This window comes from Aphelocoma coerulescens (assembly GCF_041296385.1).
Source record: "Aphelocoma coerulescens isolate FSJ_1873_10779 chromosome Z unlocalized genomic scaffold, UR_Acoe_1.0 ChrZ, whole genome shotgun sequence".
In the NCBI taxonomy this organism is placed as follows: Eukaryota; Metazoa; Chordata; class Aves; order Passeriformes; family Corvidae; genus Aphelocoma; species Aphelocoma coerulescens.
In genome coordinates this window covers 1,478,039-1,504,910 of record NW_027184085.1, presented here as the reverse complement: position 1 = coordinate 1,504,910, position 26,872 = coordinate 1,478,039, and the positions used below count along the sequence as shown (strand labels likewise).

The window sequence follows — 26,872 nt, the reverse complement described above, 5'->3', positions numbered from 1 at the left end:
GCATCAAGGCTCCGCTCCCCACACAGCTCACATGATGAAAATCAACACCCCGATCTGGAGGTGGGTAACACATCTTTTTGCAGCTATTTGCCATTTTAAAACCAATGCCCCTCAAGACCACACACGGTAAGAGATGGGTGAGGTCTCCAGCCCAGCAAAACTAAGAGGGGAGTCACCGGTGCTTTTACAACACATGAAAAATGTCATGGCATCGTAGAATTGCTAGGGTTGGGAAGGACCTTTACAGGTCATCTAGTAAAGGCCATGAACAGGGACACCTTCCACTATCCCAGGTTGCTCCAAGCCCCATCCAACTCAGCCTTGGACACTGCCAAGGATGAGGCAGCCACAGCTGCTCTGGGCTGCCTGTAAAACTTCCTTCTTTATATCTACTCTAAAATTCTAATAGACACAATTTTTTAAAGGCAACATCTAAAGGTGCTGCCCAAGGCAAAAAAAAAGTCAGTTGCCTATGTAGAAAAAGGGCACTTCAGATTCCTTTGCTGATTAGCATTGGCTGCTAATTACCAGCCTTTACATCAAGGGAATGTATTTCCCTGCCCGTTTAAGCAGGCAGTCCTTCACCTGCAGCAATGCAAAGAATACTGCTGCCCTCAGAGGAGCCTCCAAACAGCCTGGGAAAGGCCTGGAGAAGCATCCACACCACAAGCTGCCCAGCTGGACACAGCTCTCCAGCTGAATCAGAGCAACCAGAGGTGGCACTGCTCAGTGTTTCCATGTGCAGTTCCCATCACTTTATCTAATTAAGCCAGGGCAGAACACCCCTGGAAAATCCTCATTTCAGAAAAGGGGATGGTGGAGCCATGGCAATAAAAAGGGGTTTGAAACCAAGGATGGTTCTCACCGCGCCTCTGCCTGAGACAGAAGAGACAGGGGGCAACCTGCAGATATTTACACCCAGTACCCTCAGCCTCCAGCAACACTACTTGAAAACAGTATTTGAAGACAAATATACCTCAAATACTCTCCAGACATATATCACCAGCCAGAATTTTTCCAAAGCCAGCTTTCTTGAAAGCAATAACCCAAACCCATGAGAAGGGACCTGGAACATCTAGGATGTGTCTTCATAGTCATCCCTTCAGAAAACCACTACTGGCACAAGCAGCTTAACTGCACAACTTCATCCTGGTGTCTGCAGCGGGAGCAAAACCACTTGCACTAAAAACACAGCTTCTGCAAGAGGGAAAAGAATCTGGAATAAATGAAAGCAGAGCCAGACCCGGTGAATAATTGTCAGGGGTCACTCCAGCTTTAATCCCACATCTGACACTAATTCTCCGCATCGTGGAACGAGTCAGTAAGTCTCTCCACCATGGAAATCATATTTAACCTACTTCTTTCAGGTTGCCTGGAGGATTAGTGTTCATAAAGCAATCTGAAGGTTAAAAATCCTTTAAGTACTGCAGTCTGAATTGAGCCTGACCACAACGAGAACACCTACAAAAGATGCATTTCTCTATTGACAGTGCTTCAAAGGCTGAGAATGAGCAAAGCCACTGCATTGTGTTGCTAGAAATATTTAAAAATGCAATAATTTAATTACCACTGTTTTGCATCCCTCAAGTGCTAACGACAGTGATGAATAACTGAGATGGTCCAACTCTGCTTGCAAATGAACAAACAGAAGTTGCACCCTGGAGGTGAAAATCAGAGTGCTGCACCGTTGTAACACAGAGAAAAGCCATCTCTGAAACGGTCTCCCAAGCCAGGAGCTGTTCCCATTTCAGTGGGATAACTGGAATTTGGAGCAGCATCACTGCTGATAGTGGCAGCAGCTTCTTTTATTTGTTGGCTCTAATTTGGGTTTTTAGAATCCCTTGCACTGACAGTCAAGGCAAATAGAAAACCACAACTTAGGGGCAGTTACACTTTTCCCTCAGAGAAACCCAAGAAGGTATTTTGCATCCAGTCAAACAAGAGTGTTTAAGGACTTGTTTTCTGTTTGCATTTTCAAGTATCAGCTGCAAATGCACATTTTATGCTGCAGCTGCTGAAGCCAGCATCACTCTAAGAACAAATTTTCACATGCTACACATTCATTTGGGTCATTTTTCACACTGTATCTTTCATAAATGGCATGGATTACCCCATACAACCTTTTTTTGGGCCTTCTTTTTTTTACACAGAAAACTATATTTAACATAGAAAACTTCTTTTTTATAGGGATAACTTTTGATACAGTGCCACATACCAGTGGGGGAAAACAATACTATTTTCACCAACAACCTACACCCACATCAGAGCTTCAAAATACATCCTGGTCACAAAGAAAGAGTTGGATTCCAAAGATGTGGACTTGAGTTGAACTTGATGATCCTGATGGGTTCCTTCCAGCTCAGCATATTCTATGATTCTGAGATGCATAGGGGGTGATGCCTTTGCCAGGGTCCACCCTGCGCAGCTTTGGAGCCCATTTGCTCACACACCCCTGGGTTTCAGCAAGGACACAGAGAGAAAACATGGCCTTGAATGTCTCAGTTGCTGGGAAAAACCCTAAAAGCAGCACCTTGGCCCAAAATGGGTAAGGATGAGCCTGCAGCACGATGCCTGGAGACCAGGAAGGTGCAGCATTAACCTTCTCCTGCACAGGGGTCACTGCCAGCTCAGCAGGGCAGGTCTGATCCCTCTGTCCCACACTATTTAACACGCATCAATCCGCGTTCCTAACTCCGAGACCAAGTCCCACGGCGCACATCACGGCGTCTCTGCAGAGGTCAGAGCGCTTGCATGCAGTGCTCCAGCACTCCAGGCTGGAGAACTCCTGCAGGCCCCTTCTCCCCCAGAGGTTTCATGCAGCCAGCTGGAAACACCCCTCCAACAGCACAGAAAATCCTCACAGCTCCAAGTTCGTACGAAATGCCGAGCTGTCTCCAGTCTTTCCCCCATCCCGTGGGCGGGCAGGCAGGCAGGACGACCTTCTCGCAGGACTGATGCTTTGCACACCCCGTTGGGGAGGAACACAAGCTCCGCGGCCTCACGGAAACGAGGTCAGCGATTCTTTTGTGTGCTGTTCCCAATGAGAGCAAAACACACACCCGGCCAGTTTCCGTGGCTCTCTGGCACCCTGATGCTCTTTTCTGTGCCGGGATCACACCACAGAGCATCCCTGGCTCCAGCCCAGGCCACCTGCAAGCTGCTGGAGCACTGCAGAGGGAGAAGGCTTGGGACTGCATCCTCTCAGAAAGCATCACACACAGGAAGGAATCACGGGATGCTGCCCCAACAGATCAGGTTTGGAGCACCAGGAGGACAAGCCAGTTGTTTTTCCACCCCGTGCCTGTCCCAGAAAGAAGGTCCTTCTGACAGACTTCATCACCTCCACCATCCTAAGCCACTGCCGCTTGGAAAACTCCCACACTACCATCTGATTAATTACAGTTGATGAATATTAGGAAAAGCCCAGAAAGGGATTTTCAGAAACCATGCTCTGGGTTCTCCATCCTGACACCTCCAGAAGTTCACTGAGGATGTGGGGTGGCAAGCAGTGACTGCAAGGTGGGCAAGGCCAGTCACAAGTCTTTGGGCTCTGATGTAATTATGCTGCTCATAAATACTGGTTTGAATATTTGATGATACTTGGTGTTACAGCTTTCTCCCCTCAGAGCTCCAACAGTTCTCCTGCGTCGCAGCAGTGATCACATGTTTGATGTAGGCTATTATCCCTCCTTCCCAGTCAGTGATATTTCACACACACACACACTCATTATTTTCAGTCAGGCACTGGCCATTCTCTGCCTTAAGCTTTCCCATGCCAGTTCTGTCCCATTTATGAGTATTTATGATTTTTCTATAAGGGATGTCTTATTTATTATTAAATCTGCTAGCAAATAGCATAGTCCTTATTCTAAATTGCCAAAAAAGAAAAAAAAAAAATTACATTTAAAAAAAGTTCATCAGTTGGCCACTTATCCCCAGAGCATCTCTGTCCTCTCCCACAGCAAGTAAGACCAGAAGGTCTCTCCTCCAGTCCTTGGGAAACATTTCCTGGAGTGTCTCCCAATTTATTTTTTTCTGTGTATCACCTCTGGAGAAGAAAAGCAATCCCTGAGGTCTTACACCAGCACCAGCACGTTTATGGGATAGCTCTTGCAAAACCTGTTCCACTCATCCCTATCCCACTTTTAACTCTAAGCAGAAGAAAACCCTCTCGGTTTTGCACCTTCCTAAATTCAAGGCCCTTGAGTTGTTTTTCTTCTGGTCCCCTTTTTAGACCAGAGCTTTATTTTTGGGATGACCCCTGCTGCACAGCCCTGGTGAACTGCAGCACAGCTCAGCCCCACAGCTCCCTGCAAGCCCCCAACCCAGCCTCATTCCCCTGGAGACTAAACCCTTGCCTGCCTTTAATATAACACAGGATTCAGCCTTATTTACTGTGCCAGTCTGATTCCTCTTGCATCTCTGTCGGGGGTTACTCTCTCTTTTAACTCCTATCTGCTCTCTCTTTGTACAGCTTTAAATCCTCCTGTAAAAGCTTGAAATCCGAAATGCTATGAAAGGACATCCCCCACCGTGTCTGTACCCCTCCCTGAGTCTATTTGCTCGTGTTGCTGCAATTTCTGCTCTTTTCCAGCACCAGCATTGCCCCCCACAGCAGAAATGAGACCAGTGGTCACCTCAGGCAGCCCCAGTGGCACTGTCTCTCTGCAGGACACAGACATTTCCCCTGTGGCTGCAGGGAGCAGGGATTTTGACAGTGCAGTGCAAAGCCTGGGTGCACTAACTTCCAATAAAAATGGAAAGCCACTGCTAAACAGAGTTACCTGTCTGCAGCCCAAGTGTTTGAGCACTTGGTGACAGAAACAGCATGTGGGCAGTGGGGCTGAAGGGAGGAGACACCCTATTTCCATACAATTTGTAATTCAGGAATTACACAACAGATGCCGAGCCTGGTTCAAACTGCAGACACCAGGGGTTATCTGGTACCCACTGAGCTGCAGCTCAGACAAGGTATGCATAAGTTAAACTCATCTATCAAATCACTCCTGCATTTCTTATTTCATTTCTTCTGCGAGAACTATCAACAACGCTGTGAGCAGATCCTCATGCTGGGAAGGAGGAAACTCCAGTCTAACCAACAGGTCACCAGGACAATTACCTTCCCACTGACTCTGCAAGGGTCAGGTAAGGTCTGCAGAGCCCTTCCGTGCTCCTGGCAGAACATTACGATGTTCTGCTGGGTTCTGTCAGGTTCTGCCGGGTTCTGCCAATCAGATTTATCAATTGCATGTGAAACAGACCCAAGATATTTTTGCCTGGCCACATGGAACAGCCTTGCAGGCATGCATCTGTGAAAGCATCAGCCTGATGGATGTCCCAGTGAGTAAAGCCCATGGCACTTGACCCTCTCATGCACTTCTCAGGAGGCTTTCACAAGTCCTTTATTACCCAAGATCTTTGCCGTGGTAAGAGCTGAACACTGGATTTCCTTTGTGTCCGTTACCTGATGTGGGCTCTGCCATGTTACACCAGTTCAGGGGCCCACACAAGGGAGATGATGTTCCTACCACAGCGAGACCCAGAGCTGCTAAATGGAAAGCACACAGAAGGGGTTGACAATACCTTCAATCTTTGATTTATGGTTTGAGCAAAGATCACCTCTGCTGCCTGCTCCCTGCTTTTGAGGCATGTTTGACAGCCTTTGGAGGGCCCATTCTTCTGCTCCATTGCCCACAGCACATGCCTCTCTCACCTAGTGCTGCTCAATTCTGTATGTTATTAAGTATAATGCATGATTTTTATTTCAATCAATAAATAAAAACCTCCAAAAAAACCTCCACAAAATAACTACAACAAAACCAAACCAAACCAAAAACCAACCAAAAAAAAAAAAACCACCATACCCAAAAGCATTAAGAAACCTTACTTGGACTAGCAACTCCTGGCCTGTGCCCAGAATCAACCCAGCTGGTACAAAAGGAAGAGACAGGGGCCAAAGACAGGAAAGTCATCCACTGCAGTGATTTTCCTAATAGACTCAGCCCAGCATTACATGAAAACATGGTGACCATACTGACTAGTCGAGCTGGGAAGAATTAAAATGGAGCTGCAGACCAGAATATCTAACTAAAAATATACCTAAAGCTTCCAAAGGTGGGCAGGGGGAAGCTGGTGTTGCACTGTCACCATCCAAACTTCCTCCATGGAGTTGGCAACAACTAGTGGGTCACATTCATAGAGAGGGACAGGGGTCAGAGCATGAATCATGGAATCTCTAAGGTTGGAAAAGCCCTCCCAAGACCATCGAGTCCAACCTGTCCCAATCCCCACTGTGTCACCAGCCCAGAGCACTGAGTGCCACCTCCAGGCCTCCTTGGACACCTCCAGGGATGGGGACACCAAATCTCCCTGGGCAGCCCCTGCCAAGGCCTGACTGCCCTTTCCATGGGGAAATTCCTCCTCATGTCCAACCTGAGCCTCCCCTGGCCCAGCCTGGGGCCGTTCCCTCTCCTCCTGTCCCTGTTCCCTGCGAGCAGAGCCCGACCCCCCCGGCTGCCCCCTCCTGTCAGGGACTTGTGCAGAGCCACAAGGTCCCCCCTGAGCCTCCTTTGCTCCAGCCTGAGCCCCTTTCCCAGCTCCCTCAGCCGCTCCTGGGGCTCCAGCCCCTTCCCAGCTCCGTTCCCTGCCCTGGACACGCTCCAGCCCCTCAATGTCTCTCTTGTCCTGAGGGGCCCAGAGCTGTCCCCAGCACTGGACATGTGGCCTTGGCAGTGCCAGCACAGGGCAGTGTGAAACATGTGCTGCTCAGGTCAGGCTGCCTGCAGCAGAAATGCAGGTTTTCAAGAGGGAATTTCTGCCAGACTCCAGGCTCCTGCCCAGAGCGATGACACACAGAGAAATTAGAGCTGGGATGGGGACACACAAGGGATCTTTTGTTCCTCTTCGAGAAAAGCAAGAATCAGCCAGGACATCAGGCTGTGCTGGCTCTCCGTTCGACCATGGCACAGCTTTCAGACTGCTCCCAGGAGGGTGAACACCTTCTGCAGCCCCCAGCAGGGTAAAAGGCACCAATCCCACTGCACCTCGCCAGGACAGGACCGTGACCAGAGGAGGTGCCTGCACTGCCCTGCAGGCAATCTGTGTCCCAAGGTACTCACTGCTTCCAACCCCACAGCCATTAACAATCACTAAATGAGCCATCCTTCCACCATCCTAACACTTGACTCCACCGCCTCCACCAGCGGCACTTGGAGCAAATTAACTCCATGCTGCTCACTTTGTTTAAAACAACACTGTTTCAGTGAATCGAGTGTGTTTAGTCCCACACTGGGTATCTGGGGAGTTTCTAAAGAGCTGATCACTGTAAAAATTAGAAGATGTCACATATGAATTTTAATCACTTGCCCTTTTTGTTTGGGTTTTTTTTTAAGCTGTTTCACATGCAAGTGCTGCAAAAACATCCTCTTTGTGAAAAGCTCATATTTAAATGGGAGTTTTAATGCACACTGAACCCATTGTAGGTGTTCAGGTGATTTGTGAACAATTTTGACTCAAAAAAGGGATCAGGTGGTGTTACACACCCTCTGCAGCCTCTCTGTACAGCCCACCCACTGCTCTTTTTTCCTTTTTTTTTTAAATTGGCACTTCCTGATGACAGGACAAAAGCAAACACAGGATGCCACACAGCCACCTGTGAAGGTGCCTCCAGTCCCATCTCCTGGGCACCGAGCTCGAGGCAGCGAGGAAGCACAGGAGCACATCACTAACACCTGCACACACCCACTGCCTTACACTCTGCCCTGGCACCCTGTCTCCACATGGCCATGGCACACTAGAAGCTCAGAGAAATAAAAGTCTAATTACCTCCAATTTTTCTCTTTTAACAGGGAGTCTTAGATTTTTGTGCCCTTTTCCCTTGCCATCCACTCGATCCCATTCAAGCCCCTCCACTGCGCTTTCCCCGCGTGCTCTGGGCCACTAATGGAGATGAAATATTCAAGAACTCAGAAGACTGGCCAGACTGTTTTCCTGCTCTCAATCACCTTGCAAGTTTGACCTTCTGAGACAGCAGGCTTGAATTTTATTCCTGATCTATAAGGATGCACCAGACATAATCCAACTGTTTAAAAGCTGAACTGCAAAACAAGTGATGGTTTTGGACCAGTTTATGTTTAACAACCCATATCCCACCTAGCCCCAAAGGACTAAAGCTGAGCTGCAGACACGAGGCATCCCACAGAGTCAGCATTTCAGCTGAAAAAAAGGCAGAAAGAAGTCCTGTTCAGTGCCCTTTATCTATCACCTCGGGGCTATGCCTGCTCACACCCTCCTCCAACAGCTCCACCACTCTCCTTGGAGCATCGAGGAGGGAAAAGATCGGAGCAAACTGCAGAAGGCACAACACCCACCCAGGAGCTCTCAGATTTAAAACTCAGTGTGCTACATTTTAAGGCACACTTCAAATAACCAAGTAGATTCCTATAATCCATGTCCCAATCTCCTCTCAGCCCAGTCTGAAACCCTCCTTTGTACCCAAGCCTGCAATTACCATAATAACAGCCCAAAACAGAGAGCACCAGTGGAGCACTGAGCATCGAGCACCTTGCTTAAGAGCTCTGAAGGTGGTTATTTTCCTGTCCCCTTGAAAACAGAGCAGTCTGAAGCACCCAGAGACAGCAGTTATCAATTATGAGTTGCTGTCAAAAGTAGCTTTATTCTGATAAGGACGAAAGCAGAGACAAGCATTGTTGGCTAGAGCTGTCTGTTAGCCCACTGCCTGCAAAATTACTGAGGGATGTGGGAGAACACTGTGTTTTCCCTAGCATAAACTTCAGCAGAAAAGCGAGTTTCTGCCTTGTATTTCAGACACTTGCCCAGGAAAACCCATGGATCCTGTCCCCCCACTGGTCAACAAAGCCATCTTATCTTCTAAAAAGAGCCATGCAGCTTGCTGCTCAGCCTGGAATTACACAAGGACAAAATCCCAAGCCTTCCTCTTCCTACAGGCAGCTCCCCAAATTCTTAAACTCTTCTCAAAGCAGTTTTGCCCAAAGCACAAGCACTTGCAGAAGTGAATTGCAGGCTGGACTCGGTTTGGGTATAATCCATCCGATCTCTGGCCACGGCAGTGCTCTTCCAGATGCATTTCTGGACTGAACTCTGGCTCATTTCTGATTAGAAATGCATCCTAACTCACCACTGAAACCCAGACACAGCAGAAAGCAGGCTGCAACCTTTGGAAAATGGTTCCATGCTTACTCTTGCTATTAAAAGCCAGGGCTGTACAAAAATCTCAGCTAATCCACAAGCAAACATAGACACACTGTGTGAGTCCTGACAACTGTAATAAAATGATCCCTGGTATAACAATTTCCAGTTTCCTCTCCAATTCTCTTTTGAATCATGACTTATTTGTTAAGAACAAAATCCTACATCTATCCCCAGGAACACAACAAGCACAGAAATAAATAAAGTAAAACTCTCACCATATCCATCTGGTGAAGACACTGTTTTGAGGGATCCATAAATATCTCCAAGTATCTCCCAGTCACTCCTAACTCAAAATCACAGTGTCTCCATAAAACAACAACTAACATAAGCTTCTGGGTTTAGTCTGATTATCTCACGAAATTATCTGAAATGTGGTTTCCTCCAAGCTATTAAACATTGACACTTGCAGAGTGGTTTGAATTTCTTCCAGGAAACTCATCCAAGCAGCAGCAAGAGAGGGATCCCCCTCCAAACCCCTGAGTTCCTGAGGACCACAGGGATCCCCATCAGCCCAGCAGTCTGGGTGCAATACAGGGGTGAAGTCATTAAACAGAATTCATTAGAAATACCTGAACTCCAGCATACTCTCTTTCACAGCTTTGTTTTCATCGAGTATCTGGAATATTTAATGGCATCTTTGCCCACATTTGACCCAAACCCCCATGGCTGGGCCCCCACTGACCTGGCCATCTGCTTGTAGGCTTCCTCAGCCACGGCGAAGATGTGGGGGTCCATGTCCCCCATGTTCTGGCCACTGTAGGCATAGATGACATCCTGCTCGTAGATTGGCAGCTGCTCATAGGGGTTGATGGCCACCAGCACGATACCTTAGGGCAGACAGACAGGCAGGTACATCAGAAACCAAGCAGGGGGTCGATATTTCAGGCTTTTCAGGGCTTGTGTTAGTTGCTTCAATAAGATTTTTAAAATACAATGATCAATAGTTAATAGAAAAAGGTGAGCAGTGAATGGGGAAGGGCTCGTAATTCTTATCTCAGCATCTCCTTCAAAGGTCTATGCTTTGATAGCAAGGCAGTAAGCCCCCATACATCTACAGAGGAGACGCACAAAACTGGTGAGAAGAGCAAAAACATATAATAATCTCCATTGTGTGAAGACAGACTTTGCAGGAGGGGTGAGGAGAGATCAACACAGCCTGAGCCAGCATTACAGAAAAGCAATTCCTGTGCAACCAAAGCTCTGCTAGACCCAAACAAACACCCCAGGCTTTTCCCTGGCTGGAGTTGCAAGTAAAAGCTCCTAACAAAGAACGTACCCAAATCAAACTGAAATACACAAATCACGGGAAAGGAATGCCAGAGCCTGCTCTGAGGCTTTAATGTCTGTCTCCTCTCCAGCTCTGGGCACGCCGGAGGAGGCAGTGAGCTGGGAGCTAATGAGAAGCCAAGCCACGCGTGGTGCTCCCCGTGTGCTCCAGGGAGCTGCTCTGCATCCAGGTGCTGACAAAGCTGCACCTCTGAGGAGTTTCAGGTTGGGCAGGTCTCAGCTGTTCCTGCGTGGAGCTCCAGGAGCACCTGGCCGGGTGTTGTGCTCCCAGCCCAGTAGGTTCAGGGCTCAGGCATGCTCCAATTACAGGAGCACAGCAACTCTCAGCTTGTAGGAAACACCAGGAGTGTGACTTAGCCCACCACAAAAGGCAAAGGTCGGTAACTGTCACATCACCTGCCCCTGCAGGACATTGACCAAGCTGCTTCACCCTCTGAGCCCTGCTCCTGCCTGCTTGCTTCCCAGTTCTGCTCAGGTCAGACGCCGGTTTTCCCTTACTCACCAAAACCGCGATGCAAACCAAGCCGAAGGGCTGTCCTCACTCCAGACAAGCACCTTCCTGCCCTTCTCAGCCACTTCATAACCAAAGCACGAGGTATGCTGCACCCAGGCAGAGCTTTGTAGCTAAACCTACACAGCCCAAACCTTGTATGCCCATTGATGCTGCACTTGAGATGATCATGAACCTTCACAAGAAGCTGCATTCATGAAACCTCACATCATTTTGGGTGAGAGCAGGCCTGCAGGCGACTGAAGGCACACGCACAGCTGCAAAAGGCTGCAAGTTATGCCAGTAGTTCATCATTACACATCATTAAATACTGAAAGTTAACATTACAGAGGGTACGTATTTCCAGGGCACTGCTTTAGAAGTCACCTCCTCCTGCCAAGCATTTCCTCAACAACCCTAAACTGCAACACTAAATCATAGCTGTATACACCAGCCTTAACAGGACACAGGGAATGGCTTCCCAGTGCCAGAGGGCAGGGATGGATGGGATATTGGGAAGGAATTGCTGTCTGTGAGGGTGGGCAGGCCCTGGCACAGGGTGCCCAGGGCAGCTGTGGCTGCCCCTGGATCCCTGGAAGTGTCCAAGGCCAGGCTGAATGGGGCTTGGAGCAACCTAGTCTAGTGGAAGGTCTCCCTGCCCATGGCAGGGGGTTGGAACAAGATAATCCTTAAAACCCTTCCAACCCAAACAAGTCTAGTACTCTATGAATTGCCTTCTTTCCTTTCTTCTTAATTTTTTAAGTTGCAACTTGTTGCTGTCCATTTACAGGTAACTGCTATCCTAAATGGCTTTGGCAAGGCATGCTCCCCAAAAATCACAAACCCAAGTTCACACCTGCCCTCCTCCTGCTCTGAATTCAGGAGTTAGATGATTCCCAAAGCCATGAAGAAAAGGAAGGAAATGGAAGTGCCAGGAGGTTTTTTGCATTTTTTCTGGAGGAAAGCCTGCTGTGGACATTACCCAGTAGGATCACTCTGTCTGGCATGCTGCTGTTCACTGGTTTGCTAGGTCCTACTTTTTCCCTGTGGGGGCTGCCAAGCACAGGCAAGGCTGGCCCCAAACCCATCTGACAAAATGTTCCCACTAAGAGCAGGTGGACCATGAGCTCAGCAAGTTCACAGTTCACAGCCCTCAAAAACCACCTCTGGTTTTACATCCTGTTGATACTCGTGCCACCCTCCCATCCCAAACCCACAGCCCCCAGACTTCCCTCACACTGCAGCCTCTGGTTTATTGTCTCAAGGGGTTTCTCTGTGGCCCCACAGCCTTCCAGGAGCTGAACATGTGGTCTGGACACTCACCACAGTAGGTGTAGATGTGGTTGGACTCGAGGAACCTGACTTTGAGGTTGTGCAGGACCGCAGGCTCATGCAGGTAGCTCAGGGCTGTCAGGTCGTTCTGCCCCACCAGGATGTCCGGATTGCGCAGGAAGGGCAGCTCATTTCCTTGGAGGTCAATGGGATATTCGTAGAGCTGAAGAAACACACATGAGGAACACGAGAACACAGACAACAGCTCCTTTAATGGCTTGTAGCTTTTCCAAGCATAACTCCTGCTACCGTGAAACACTTACACACCCTGCTCTAAATTAAATTAAAACCCCCTTGGTGATAAATGCCATAGGGACTCGGATAACAGCCTGCCAGGTGACAGGTCACCCCTCTGGTGATGGCTTTGAGCTGACCATCACATGGTCCTGGTGGATACTGATGGTCCACAAGCACCAGCCTGGGCACACCTGAGTTGTTTTCAGGCCAACCTTGGGACAAACAGCCTTTAGCCAGCTCTGAGCAGTGACAGGCACCATACAGAAACCCAGCTTCATCTGATCTAAGCATCTTTGTGCTCTTGGAAAAGCAGCCTTATTCCCAACTAGACCACGTTCTTACCATCAGAGCGATTTCTCAGCTCATTTTTAATTCAAGTTACTTTTTACCCAAAACCTGACACCCCTTGAGGCAGAGAGGACACAGAGAAACACGGAGCCCCTGCTGCTGAAGTGTCTGAGGAGCGAGGTTACGCTGCTGAAGTTGGCATATGGGCAGCCTTATGCTATTTTTGACTTGTCCCCAAATGAGCAACAGAGCCATCAACTAAAGAAAAACTGTTATTTTTTTTCCTTTACAGAGGAGGGGAAAAAAAATTGCCAGTGATGCTGCTTCGCTCAGGGTGCCTCAGAAAGGAGGCCTGATGCTCAGCTCCCATTGGAAGGGAAGAATCCCAGTTTCCAGTCAAAACCACAGCCCCTGCACTGGCACTGGATCACTGCCTGTGCAAACAGCACAAGGAAAGCTGACCCAAGTGCACGAGGACAGGCTCCCTCAGCATGTCTGACAACCTCAGGCTGGTTTTATCCTCCAATTCCACGTTGTCAATGCCAGTTTTCAAGAGTTTGCACTCAGCCTCACATCTTAATGGCAAACACACCAGGGATGCTTTGCGATATTTGAAAGTCAGCTCTTCATTCAGATGGAGTACTCCTGCATACAGAGCAGAGCCAGAAACCACAAAACCCATGAAAATTCACTTAAAGCACAAGGACAAAAGGCAACACTGAACAGTTGGGTAATTCATGTTGGCTGTCAGGAACAAAAGGCTTTCCACAGCTTTGAATCCCCAGAAGATACATGTGCTGGGTATCTCCAACCTGCTGCACACAAGTGCAGTTCCCCTTTGCTGGAGCTTTTCAGTCCAACATGACACGGATCCAGGCAGGACTTCATACAGAAGAGCATCAAACAGGGCACCCCCAGAGACCCTGGGTCTCTTGCACAACCCCAAAAGGAGATGTTCCATGTTTCACCATGGCAGCAACATGCTTTTTAAGCTACTGCCTACAACACCTGGTAATCCTTTCATCTCCTTGTACTTTGATGTTGCTGATCCTGAACTCAGCTGCACAAGAAGATTAGGCCTTGCAGGACTCCTTAGCCCCTTTAGTTTCCAGGGAAATACCCAGATTAAAGAGGAAGAAAATAATTCCTGCCCAAACACTAAAACTGCTGGAAATCTCAGCCAGGAAAGGAGGGTGGGGGTTGTAGCACTCAGCAACAGGAGCAGATGTACTTTGGCAGCCTGAGCACAGGTGGAAGAAAGGAGCTGCTGTGGACAAGGTGCTGTGGGCACCCAGGCACCCATCAGTGTCCAGCCCTGAGCTCCAACAGCACAAGGACCTGGAGCTGCTGCAGCCAGTCCAGAGGAGGCCACCCAGATGCTCCAGGGCTGGAGCCCCTCTGCTCTGCAGCCAGCCTGGGACAGCTGGGGGTGCTCAGCTGCACAAGAGAAGGCTCCAAGGAGAGCTCAGAGCCCCTGGCAGGGCCTAAAGGGGCTCCAGGAGAGCTGCAGAGGGACTTGGGACAAGGCATGGAGGGACAGGACAAGGGGAAATTACCTTGAGCTAAAGGACAGTAGGTTTAGGTAAGATACTAGGAATAAATCCTTTGCTATAATGGTGGTGACGCCCTGGCACAGGGTGCCCCGAGGAGCTGTGGCTGCCCCTGGATCCCAGGCTGGATGGGGCTTGGAGCAGCCTGGGACAGTGGAAGGTGTCCCTGCCCACAGCAGGGGGTGGCACTGGATGAACTTTAAGGTCCTTCCAACCCCAACCATTCCACGATAAGATGATGATTCTATGCCTGCTGCTTCCAAGGGATTGTGGGGTGGCATCTGTGCATCTCCTCATCCAGATTTATCACTGTGGAAGGCAAAAAGGCATCAAGCTTCCTCCATCTTTTATCCTCCCCAGAGAGGGGCTCTATGCTGGAAGACCAAACTGGGCAGGACAACAAAAAAGCAGCTGAGGCTGAGCCAGAAAGAAGCAACAGCATCAAGTACTGGGTGCAGATCCCAACATCAACAACGTTCTGTGCAAACCCGGCACGCTCACACAGCGCCAACAGCCCATGCTTGGGCTGCTCTGAGAGAAAAACTGTTTTGATTAACTGCCTAATCAACCACAGCTCATTCCTGTTCTCCATCTTCCCATCAGGCAATATGATGAAAACGCTCCCCACAGCGTGGAAATGGCTGGCTCGGAGGGGAGGGGAATTACTCGCCCTGCTCAGAACACATGGATTTGTAGTGGGTGGTCTCTACTAACTCTTCAAAGCAACGGAGCAGATCACCCTCTAGACAGCTCAGGAAACCCCACCTGCCCGATGAAGAGAGGTGGTTTAGGTTAAATTCTTCATGAAAAATGTATTTATTCTTCCTGCTACACCAGGCAGTTCATGGTGGGTACACAGCACGGCTGCTCCCTTCCCATAAACCGAGTTCACATCTGATGCAAATGCCATGGTTAACTTCATCTGCAATTCCCTGCTGTCACCCAGCATCCCACTCCACGAGGTTTTTGTGTGGAACAGGGAGCAGCTGCTCCTCCCCAGCCTCCGTCCTGCTCTGAGGATGATTTATTGCTGGCTGCACACACAGACAGGGCTGTTTGTGCATTTGGAACCAGCCCTCGCTAGAAAACATCTACATTTAAATGAGTTTTGTGTTTTTCTCTTTTAAAAGCTTTTCTTATTTAAAAATAAAGCAGAGAAAAAAGGGGTTTACGTAAGATTATACTCAGAGAGAAAAACTAAGGCGTGGAGAAAGCTGTTGCACAGCAGTCACCTCTGAGCTGTGTGTGGGTTTTCCATCAGTACCCGAGGTTGAGTAGATGCCACCAGCCGTGCTCTCCACAATTTGTTCAGGAGCAAAAAGCACAAACTGGCATTTCTAACACACTGATGGTATTAAAAAAAATACATCCTGATATTACAGACTATTACAAGTTTTCCAGGAGATGAAAAGAGATGATGGAGGTCAAGGACTTTTCTTGCAACCTACTGTAACACAAGTGTCTAGGGAGGGAGCAGGCAGGAAAAAGCTGGAAGTGTTAAGGCAATAAAACACATTTTAAACCACTTCACAGAAACTATGAGATGGCTCAGGCTTCTTAACACATTAATTCAAAGCTTTAAATTACTAAAAAGAATAATGATGTTCAAAAGCTTACAGTTTCATCTTCAAGTTTCAGCTGCAGGCTTTTATCTCCCTCTTTGTAATCCTTGATAATTTCTGCCGATCTCCAAACGTCATCAGGGTCAGGAATCCAAACCCTAGTGTACTGGAGAGGTGAAAAAGAAAACAAAGAGAAAGTTTAAACGTGACGAAACCTCAGGAAATTAAATGAGAAATAAATTAATTCTCCATTAATACAGTCTCACACTCATTGTAAAGTCAATGCAGCTAAACCATTTGTTTTAGTAAAAGAAAAAATAAATCCAGTTTTATTTCTTGGGGTAAATTACAGACCAGCAGTCTAATTTTTCAGTCTAATTTTCTCCTGGACTAGGTGTACACTGGCTTCTTACCAATCTAACAAAGCAGGGTAAAGCCTCAAGGTAAACATGGAATTTAATTTCCCTGGGAAAAAAACAGCTTTCCAGAAGGCTTTTATGAAAAAACACAATTCAACCCCCACAGATCCTACTCCAAAGCACGTTTATTTTGCTCAAAACAAGGCAGTTTGTTCCCCACAGAGCAGACCCTGACCCAAACTCACGGACCAAGGCAGACAAACGACGACACCAAAGCCAACTCCTTCAGCTGGATGTGAACACAGAAACAGGCTCCAGGAACACGCTCAGATTTACATGAACTAGGTGAATTAGGTTAAATTTAACCTTTTTTGCATCTACAAAGTTAGACCCGCCGAGGGGGAATCCCCAAGGCACTCCTGGGCAGCCCAGCCCAAGTGCCCATGAGGGTTTTGGCTGTTGGACCCACAAAGCCAGGCTGGTGCTGGACTCATCCAGCCTACACAGCCAACAGGAACCCTTCAATAACCACTGATTTAGTGGCATTTTGGGGCATCTCTCTCCTCTGTTCTTCCTGTTGATTGAAACAAGGGCTTTATAACCTTACTTGTATTCCAAACACAAGAGGCTGGGGGAAATCCCAGCAAATCCAAGCGGCAGCAGCACCAGAGCCCCAAAGGCAGTTTTGGCCTTCATTTGAAACCAAACCTCAGCACACAATGTCCAAGTAACATTTTGTAGCACCCAACGAGTTAAAGCAGCAGCAGCCACCACCTGACAGGCCACTTTGCAGCTGAAAAGCAATAGATTTTTATACGTTACCACACGTAATTATTTTTAGAACTGCTCAATAGCTGCAACAGCAGGAACCTTTAGATGCTAATGGAGCCACATAATTGTATTCCCAGAACAACAATTTTACCAGGGAGTGGAGGAAAAGATGTGAAAACTTGAATTTTCTCAGCACACCAGCTCTAGCACCCCATGAGCCTTCAGTGCTCTCCCTGCCACGAAGAGAGGAAGGCTGCAGTGCGGAAGGGGCTGGGTGGGACCCCGACCAGCCCCACCACTGTGGATTCATCCAGTGCCAGCTCTCTGCTGGCAAAAAAAACAAGATTCAGACACGCTCTAGAAATGCCCAAAATAGCCAAGGATCAGGATGTACCAGGCTCAGGGCAGCTTCAAACACAAGGTGTTGCTGGCCTTGGCAAGCTAGCAAATTTTCCACCTGCACATGGGGCTGGGCTGAGCCCTGGTCCTGCCTGGACAGGCACCTGCAGACAGGGACACACTGACCCCAGAGCAACCTGAACTGGGGTGCTTGGGAACCCTTTGCAGGTGAAATTTGGGTACAGCTCCAGCAGACGCAAGAGGGCACATGGGCCATCCTCAGCAATTCATCACCAACCATGGCCAGGAGTCACCCAGGTGTGACAGGAGGCTCTGAGGGTGACAGCTCTCAGCACCCACTGCCCACAGCCTGGTGGAGGGAGACTCTTTATCCCACCAGCCACCCTGCCCACAACACTACATAGTTTCAATAATAAAAATAAAACTGATTTTCCCAGACTTTGTGTGCACACACACACACGTGCAAAGGGCCACACAGCACAGAACGCACCAGGACAGAAGTGTCTGCAAGGCCCCAGGAGCCCTGGGGACAACCCTGGCTGGCAGGTCCCAAATGTGATCAAGCACTCCCCACACTGAGTGCCTCCCATCAAGCTGCAGAGCCAGGGGCTGTCAGCACAGGCTGCTGTGAATGCACTTCCCCAAGCATCCCTAATGCTGTCCTCTCGTGCGTGCACACACACACACATCCAAGAAGGGGGAACACCATTCATTCTGTCATGCTTCTCCACCGTCCTTCCCTCCCCGCTGTGCTCCTGCAAGTGCTCAGCCCTCCAGGCAGGGCAGGCTGCTACACAAACCCCCATCCCTCTCACCCATAAATCCCAGATATGTCAACCACACAGCGCTGGAATAAAAGCACTTTGTCACTGGTACATCTTTACAAGGCCAGCTTTAATTAGAACCTGACAAGGCTTGGGGGCAGCCCTTGGTGGAGTCACGCTGGGCTCACCACCCTCACCTTCCCAGCATTCCCTGCCTCTGACCTCTGCAACCTGCTCCCCCCAAAGCAGCCTCACACCCCCTCTGTTGGACAAATGAACCCACATGGGTGAGAGTGACCATGTCACCAAAACCAGGGTACTGGCAGTGCCCATCCAGGCATGGGGAGAGCATCCCTGTGAGCTGCTGCTTCCCATAATCACACCTCCAGCACCATTATACCCCTACACAAGCCTTGTCTGGGCTTCCTGAGAGCTTTAAAAGCCTCTTGATCTTCTGGAGGAGCTTGTTATAAGGGAGAGGGCATACAGGTCCATCTCAAAGTATGGGGAATTATAAGAGGGAATTGGGTTGCGCGCTGTAAAACCTACCTGCAGAGGCACATGGCAGCACAAAGGAGCACATGGCAGCACAGAGAGGCTTGTCCCCACCAGACCCTGGGGGGAGGAGGTGTCACACATCAAAACCCTACGAAGGGTTCTGCTGAGGTAGGTCACGCCATATAAGGAAATACTGTGCCTTAGAAAAGCGTATAAAACACACTCAATCCTTCAAATAAACAATTCCGATTCCCTGCTGATCTGGGTCCATGATTCGCCAACAAATGGTGCCCCGTGTGAGGAATTTATTATACGCCTAACTGTGCGCCCATTGGTGAGCCCCGTGGGACTTGAAGTGCTGCTGCAAGAAGCAGGAACACTGGCCAGCAATAATCCCTACAAGTTGTAGGCGAGCCATGGGAGACGTAGGGGATGGAGTATCCCAAGAACAGAACATCCCAGAGACGTTAAACGGATTTTAAAGAAAGATGGCAGGAAAGTTGAGTCTACAGATTTGAACAGACTCTTGTTCTGGGCAAAAGACTGGGGTTCAACTTTAGATAGGACCAATATTTTTAATCCTCAGACATAGGACGCTTCAGATGCATTGTGGAACCAAGTTACATGCAGCAACGCCGCACTGATGGAGCTTTTGTGTCCGTGGAGGAGAGTGTGTAAGGCACTCACAGCGCATGCGGCACCCAGAGACTGGACAAAGAACCACAGCAGCTGTGCCAAGCCCTTCTGCTCCGCCAGCAAACTGTAAGTCTGTCGGGGCTGTGTGAGAAGAACCAGAAGATGGCCCCTCGTCCCCTGACCCATTTGACCCTGGAGGGAAGCCGGATGGTACCGTAAAGCTCGTAGCGCCCCACCCATGTGGCATCAGCTGGAGCCGGGTTGCGGTGAGTGGCCGAAGCCAGGAGGGAGCGTGTTCCCTCTGGGCTTGCCTTCTGCGAGAGTGCAGCGGCAGTGGCAGATGAGGGAAGGGGAGAGCGTGCAGCGCTGTGAGGGCATGGCGCTGGCGAGCAGCCGCGCCGGCGAGCACGTGGCAGAGCTGCACCATGCCAGTGAGTGCATGCCGGTGAGCACACGGCAAAGCCGTGCCACGGCCGCGCCCAGTGGCTGCCCCCACGCCACAGACGGGCAGGATCAGCGGCGCTGGAGGCTGGTGGGGCCACAGGTGGCTCTCTGCATGTGAGAGCTGAAGATACGGGCTGGTGGACCTCTGCCAGCCGCCGGACCCGTGCACCTGCACAGCCAGTGGGGCCCGGCGAGCCAGCAGGACCGCGCTGTTACAGCCAAGGCCCCCATTCCCTGTGGACTCTCGGGAGCTGATACTGTGCTAGAAAAAAGGACTAAGTAGATCGATGGGCCCTTCCTCAGGGATAGGGGGAGGCTGCAGCACACAGCATTGGCACCAGCTTGTGCAGGAATGGCTGCAAGGTAGGCATGCCGTTCCTGCAGCTGGTCCATAGAACTCTTCTGTTTTTGTTATTCAAAATGTTGACCCTGTCTCAAAGACTGCTTTTTTTTTACCACACGACCTTGTAATACCCTGCATTGTTCTGACTGCTTTTTGTGATAGATAATAATTATAATTTGTAAGCTATGTTTTTGAGCAGGAATTAAGCTTGTTACCTTTTGAAACCTTCTAAAACCTCTTAGAAAGTTAATGTTATTATAATTGTAATTTTCCAAGAACTAGATTGTATATATATATAATATATATTATATATGTAGAATTATATATATATATTCTGTGAAACAATGAAATATTTAAGCAGTTAATGATATTACCTTGCTTATTTTTACTTAGTGCACATTTGTTGTTGTATTAGATGCATTATTTTACTGTTCATAGTAAACTGCATGTTATGTTCTACATTTTCCTGCATTTAGTACGTTAAAAAATGTTCGTGTTACATATTGTTAGAACAGAAAAGGGGGGTGCAGGGATGGGATGTGCCCCCTGCAAAAGACTGTAAAGAAGTTTGTATGTTCTTAATTTTTCAATTGCATTCAAAATGATCATAAGATACTAATAAAGTTTTCAAACAATTTTGTAAGTATTTTAGGGAAACCCTCTCAGTCACGGCTTGAGGCTCTGGCCAAGCCCTAGCCCTGGCTGACTAGAGAATTATACCATCAAACCCAGGTGTTTCTGCCCTAAAAGTGTAATCAAGTCATTTTGACTTGCTAATTTAATCGTTAAAAAGCTGGACCCTCTTTCAAAGTAAACTTGGACCTTCCAGCAGTTGCAGACTCTGAGTGATGGTAAGAGTTTTAGACACCTTTACATTGTTTCTCAAAGTTCTATCTGCTGAATCACTGTCATAATTCTTATTTGTATAAAACAGAAAAGGGGGAATTATGGGGAATTATAAGAGAATTGGGTTATGAGCTGTAAAACCTACCTGCAGAGGCACATGGCAGCACAAAGGAGCACATGGCAGCACAAAGATGTTTGTCTCCACCAGACCCTGGGGGGAGGAGGTGTTACAGGGCAGACCCTACGAAGGGTGTTGCTGATGTGGCAACATGAGGTAGGTCATAAGGAAATACTGTGCCTTAGAAAACTCACTCCTTTGAATAAATTATTCCGATTCCCTGCCATTCTGGGTCCGAGATTCAATCACCAACATCAAAGCACTGGGAATGAAGGATTAACTTGACCTTGGGCTCCAGAGACACAACCCTGGGCAAACCACTCAACCTCCAGACACTCCTGTGTTTCCATACATTTTCTCTTTTTTTTTTTTTAAAGAAAAACATTCCTTCAGTCCTCGCGGATGCCTTTAAACAATACGCTAAAATTAACTAGAAATAGCTCCGCATGCTCAGCCTCTAAATAAAAATAAACTTAAAAAACATGGTTTACTTTGTGATTTTTTTTAACCAGATCACCAGTAAAACAAGACATTCCGTGCTCTCACAGCTTCTTGCATTATTCCATTCAGCTTAAGCAGAAGCTCAATAAATTCAATCCCCACCTCCTAATTTGATTTAGATTTTAGCAGGCTGCCGCTGTGGATGCAGATTAAAACCAACATTAAATTAGAAGAGGCTGGTCTTGTTTTACTGTTTCAAAGCCCCCAGCACTGGCCAAAGGCACTCCCAGCAAGCTCTGGGCAATGTGCTCCATCACAGCGAGAAGAGATGCAGGTCTGCAGGCAAAGACTTACAACTCCATGGACAGAGCATCATTTTCATTACATTAAGAAAATTGTATAATCTTCCATTAAGTAAGAAATACTAAAACCGAGCGATCTCAGTTTCGTCTGGGCCCTTTAACGGCTGCAAGTCTTCATGGCAAGCTGGACATCAGCAAATCCATCTTTATTATTACTGGTTTTTAATCCCCTGAGTTATTTAAGGAATGCCAATACTCACAGCTGACCCCGGGAAGTTTTCATTGCTCCTGGGTCAAGGGCTTTTTTCCAGGGGCATCCTTCCAACAAACTGCAGATAGAGGGAGGGCACAGCAGAAACCTCACAATGCTGGCAATAGAATAGCAACAACCACCTCACCATCAGGAATTCAGTAACAGAGGTCAGGATACAGTATCTCAGGATAAATGTTCTTCCAGACAGGTTAAGAAAATCTTATGAAAGGGCTCTTAGTTGAAAATAGAAATAGTGATTTTTTTAAAAAATCACGGGTGAACACACAAATGTTAACTAGAACAAGGTGGAAATTGGGACAAATCTCTGTGTATTTTTCTCTGTAAAGCAAGCACACTTCCACTTTTCTTCCTTTGCAGTGGGCTTATTGTTAACCTCATTCTATACTGTTCAGTGGTCCAGTATTGCTGGATGCTTTTCAAGAGGACAAAAAATACACACAAAAGAAAAACCAACATGAGGGTCAGCCCGAGAACACTTATATTTACACATACAGCATGTGAATGGTTAAGCAGCTTACACTGAAACAGACCAATAACTACCCTCCAGCTCTCACCCACAAGCTATTACTAACACTGAAGTTTTCCCAAACTGTGCTCTTCTCAAGCAAGAGGAAAGTACAAGCTGTACTTGGAATTAAAAGTGGTCATATCACACACTCTGGGTGTCATTTTTCTCTTCCCTATTTTCCTTTTTAAACTGGCATCACAGATCACTCCACAGAGACAATTTAAAGAGGCTCTTGCAGAAATTAAAAAAAAAACAGAGGACTTTACTTGCGACCCCTGTATGGATGCCCACAGCCTCTCTCTCAACCTCTGTGCTAAATCAAACAAACTTCTCTTCATTGATTTTCTTTAATACAGTCCTGTACTGCGCTGGGGGCACCAGCACAGGTGGTTTGGCCCACGCATTGCCATTGTGCCCAAAGCAGCAGGGTCCCTCATTTCCCACGAGTTACAGGTGGTTATTGAAGGAGTCACTTTGCTGTGGTAAATGTGCTTTGCAAACCAACCGCGCCGAGGGTGCTGGGCAGAGCCACTGGATGTGTGCTGGCAGAAGGGGGACACAGAAAGGGACCAGCACCACGGCTCTCCTGGGTGCCCTGCAGCCTAAAAGTTCCCTGCTGCCCCACTTGGCAGTGACTCAGGAGAAAAATTGGCTTCGCCCATGATGCAGCAAGGCACAGAAGAGGGGCTCTGGCAGCAGGGCAAAATATCTCCATTAAGGGATGCGTGGATCATTACCTTTTTTATTATTATTTACAATCCTGAACAGCAAGGCAGATGGCAAACCATAATCCCCCCTTTCCCATCCTCTGAATGAGATTTTCATCCCAGGAGCAATTTCTCCCCTGCCTGACAGACAAGCAAAGCCCATATTTAGGTCAGGGCTCCCCATGCTGTGCCATGACTCCGGGACCTGCCGACCCCTGTGTCTCACCCTGGTCTGGCTTCTCTGCCTGCTGCTGGGTACCACCAGCTGGCAAACCCTCACAAGGGACAGGCAGAGGGTGTCCCTGCTTGGTGCAGGGCTGGCAGGGATGTCCCAGAGTTGCACATCTCTCCCCTGCCCAGTGCTGGTACCCAATGCTGGGGGGAAAAACCACAAACCCAGCACCTCCCGCACGAGCCCAGAGGGCATCCACTCACAACAGGGACCTCTAATAGCAAAAGACCAACTTTCTCCTGACCCTAAAACCCCACAAACACTGAAAGGAGAGCTTATGACTGGAAAATCAACATGTTAGCTCCAAGTCAGGGACAACACTCTACAGCAGCATCATACTCTAGGGATAGGGAAAAAAAATAGTGTTTTACTTCTTAAAAAGCACAAAAACATCATTTTGAGCTACAGAATGCAAGTGTTAACCTGATGAGGGTGTTAAATGTAAAGGAAAAGACAGTGGCACGCTGCAGGAGTGTCTCTAATTCCTCAGCATGAGAACGAGCAAATTGAGTGTTTCCCAAGGCTGATAAAAACGTGCAAAACCGAACAGCAGAGCCAAGGAGGATGGGCATTATCTACACCATTCCTCATATTCCCTATCATCCTCGTGCTAGTGGAGACGGACACTGGACAAACACACAGCTGCACACACCAAACACCTTTAAGGCAGGGCTCCTAAATTTTGGGGAGCATCTCTCCATCCCCAAACACTGCAGGGGCCCCTGAATTTGAGCAAACCATGTGCTTCAGTGATGCCTTTGAGGCATGGGGATATTCTCCTCTGCCCCTGAAGAGCTGTCACACTGATGGATGGCTCCAAGACTCCCACCAGCACTAAATCTGCTCTACCTCTCCTTGCGGGATTTTATTCCCCTGCCCAAATTAACTCCGATTATGATTTGCATAAAGTGTCACAGCAGCTGAGCAGTGCTTGGACAAGCAGCATCTGCAGCATTTATGCACTGGCTCATTAGAAGTATTTCTAACAAAGGGGCATTTAAAAGGCTTCAGTTCATCACTGCACCAACCTCATGTCACCAAAGGCAGACAGAAAACTGGCACCGAGCACAGGGGGGCTGCAGGCGAGCCCTGATACCGGGTTAGAAATATTGGGGGTACCCTTGAAGGCTTTACTTTAATTAAGTGTGATTTTCAGGACGATTTCCAAGAGTAATCAATAGTCTTACATGTAACTAACAGCCAACTCGTGTATTCCCAACATCTCCCCTGCCACTTCTTCTGTGGCATCTCAGCGTCGCTCGTTACTGCCGGTTTAATTAAGAGTGACAAGTTCAGCGTCAAGGTCTTGAGTGCACACACAGCCCTGCTCTCACTGCAAAATTCCTCTTCCAGTAAGTCATCGGATGCTGCAAAAGTACGTAAAGCCCCAGGTGCTTCGGGACAGTGCAAATAAACAATTTAATCTGGGGTAAAAAAAGCAGTCCCTCCCCAGCTGGGGAGCGATTCCCTCGTGGGCTGTGAGACCAGGATTTGCTCTCGGCAGTGGAACAACTTTTATTTTCACTTTGCTTCTCTACCCTTTAAAAAGCAAGGAAACCAAAGGCAGGGTCAGCAAGCCTCCACCCACAGGGGATGTGAGTTGTCACCTGCAGTGCCCTAACAAACACCTCAGAGCAGCCTGAGATGTCCCAGGGGAGAGCGGAGCCGGGTTAATGGGACCTGGCAGCACTCAGGGTCTCTCCGCAGCCCTCCCCAGCCTGGGATCAGGCTGAGCACAGCAGCCCTTGGCCCTGGGTGACTCTGAAGCAGCGCTGCCAAGGCTGGGAGCTGGCAGCAGGGCTGGGCCAGGATGCAGCAGCAGCCTGATGCAACACGGCATGCAAGGCAGGGCTCTTCCCTCTGCAGGGCTGAGCCTGGAGTTAAAGCATGTTCTCCATGGCAGAATTAACCAAAGCCCTTCAAAACTCAGTGCTCACCAGGATTAGAGCAGCACCAAGAGATGCCAGCACCAAGTGTGCTGCTGGGAGTCCCCTTGCCAGCTCCTGGGGTCCATGGAGCAGGGGATCACTGCCCCACAGAAAGCACCGAGCTTCGCTTCTGTCAGGCCTGGCTCAGCCCTGCAGATGCTCCCCAAGTGTTCTACAAGATGCTCACCATCGCCAGCCATCCCCTGCCAGAAAGAGGGATGCTCTGCAAGCCCCTGAAATCTCTGCAGAGTCCTTGGGAAGTACAAAAAGTCTGGTGATAAAGCTAACACAGGCAACTTGACTTGACTTGTGGATCTCCCTGGAAGAGGAGATCCCCAGCACCACCCAGCCAAATCAGCTCCTCCAAGACTCCTCACCTCTCCTTGCAAGTCAGTGATTAAAAAATTTTCACATTGCACAGGATCACGAAAAATTCCTTGACCCAGTGTCTGAGGGGAATCAGGATGAGCCTTTCATACCCAGCTCAGCTGTGCAGCCAATTTTTTTATTATAGTAAGGGTTGTTGGGGTTTTACAGACTCAGGTTTTGCTTTTTCTTAACTAAAAACTCCATGCAGGGGCCAAGTGTCCCCATAGCATGACTTCCACCAAACAGCCTGTCATATTGCAAGAGTGAAATCCTTCCAGGCTACTTTCTTCAAATCCCTGTTGATTGGCATTAATTACCCTTCTCTCATATAATTCTCAATTAATCAAAACCTTCAGCAGTGCTGTGGTGTAACCTTGCCTTCATTGTCCCCTTTTCCATCCGAACTCCATGTGAGCACCTTGGTGAACATAAGCTGAATCCAAATCCAAAATGCTCAGTATACATACACCATTTACAACTGATTGTTAATGAATAGTTAAAAAACAGCCTTTGGGTTTAATTAAATAGTCAAAAATTGCCTTTCGCCCTGGGTTTTCAGAGTCCTCTATCTATAACACAGCCTTGTGATGCTTTAGGGAAATTCACAAGCACATTCATTTCCCAGGGCAGCAGCCACCCCCTGTTACATGATTTTAGATTAAAATGGTCCTGGGAGGAGCCTGGCTCAGTGGTGCAGGGATGCAGCCAGGGGACACCAGGGCTTTCAGCTGGAAATGTTTAAAGCAGTGGCTGCTCCTTGGCTGTAACTGTGGTGACACCGGTAGCATTCAGGGTGCCACCAGCATCTCCCAAAATCCAGGGTATCACAGCACATCCCCTACCACTCCAGAGCTCTGCCATCCTCCCCACTGGGCACCACTGTGCCCAAACAGCACCAAAATCCACCTTTCACTGCAGTGCAACATCTCTGCCAGACTGGACTGTTAACCTTATTCAAAAGAAGTAATTGGATTAATTAACCTGCAGCCACCCCT

The 26,872-nt window shown here is 48.4% G+C and overlaps 1 protein-coding gene across 2 annotated transcripts in view; it reads right to left on the bottom strand.

The window, feature by feature from the left end:
* Window positions 1–26,872, bottom strand: part of MYO5B (myosin VB) — a 158,145-nt gene that overhangs the window by 111,242 nt on the left and 20,031 nt on the right. For both annotated transcript variants that reach the window (XM_069001860.1, XM_069001861.1), the window contains exons 2-4: window positions 16,033–16,143; window positions 12,332–12,503; window positions 9,914–10,058 (exon numbers count right to left, since the gene is read on the bottom strand). In XM_069001860.1, coding sequence (XP_068857961.1) covers window positions 9,914–10,058; window positions 12,332–12,503; window positions 16,033–16,143 — 428 coding nt within the window. The remainder of the gene's footprint in view (window positions 1–9,913; window positions 10,059–12,331; window positions 12,504–16,032; window positions 16,144–26,872) is intronic.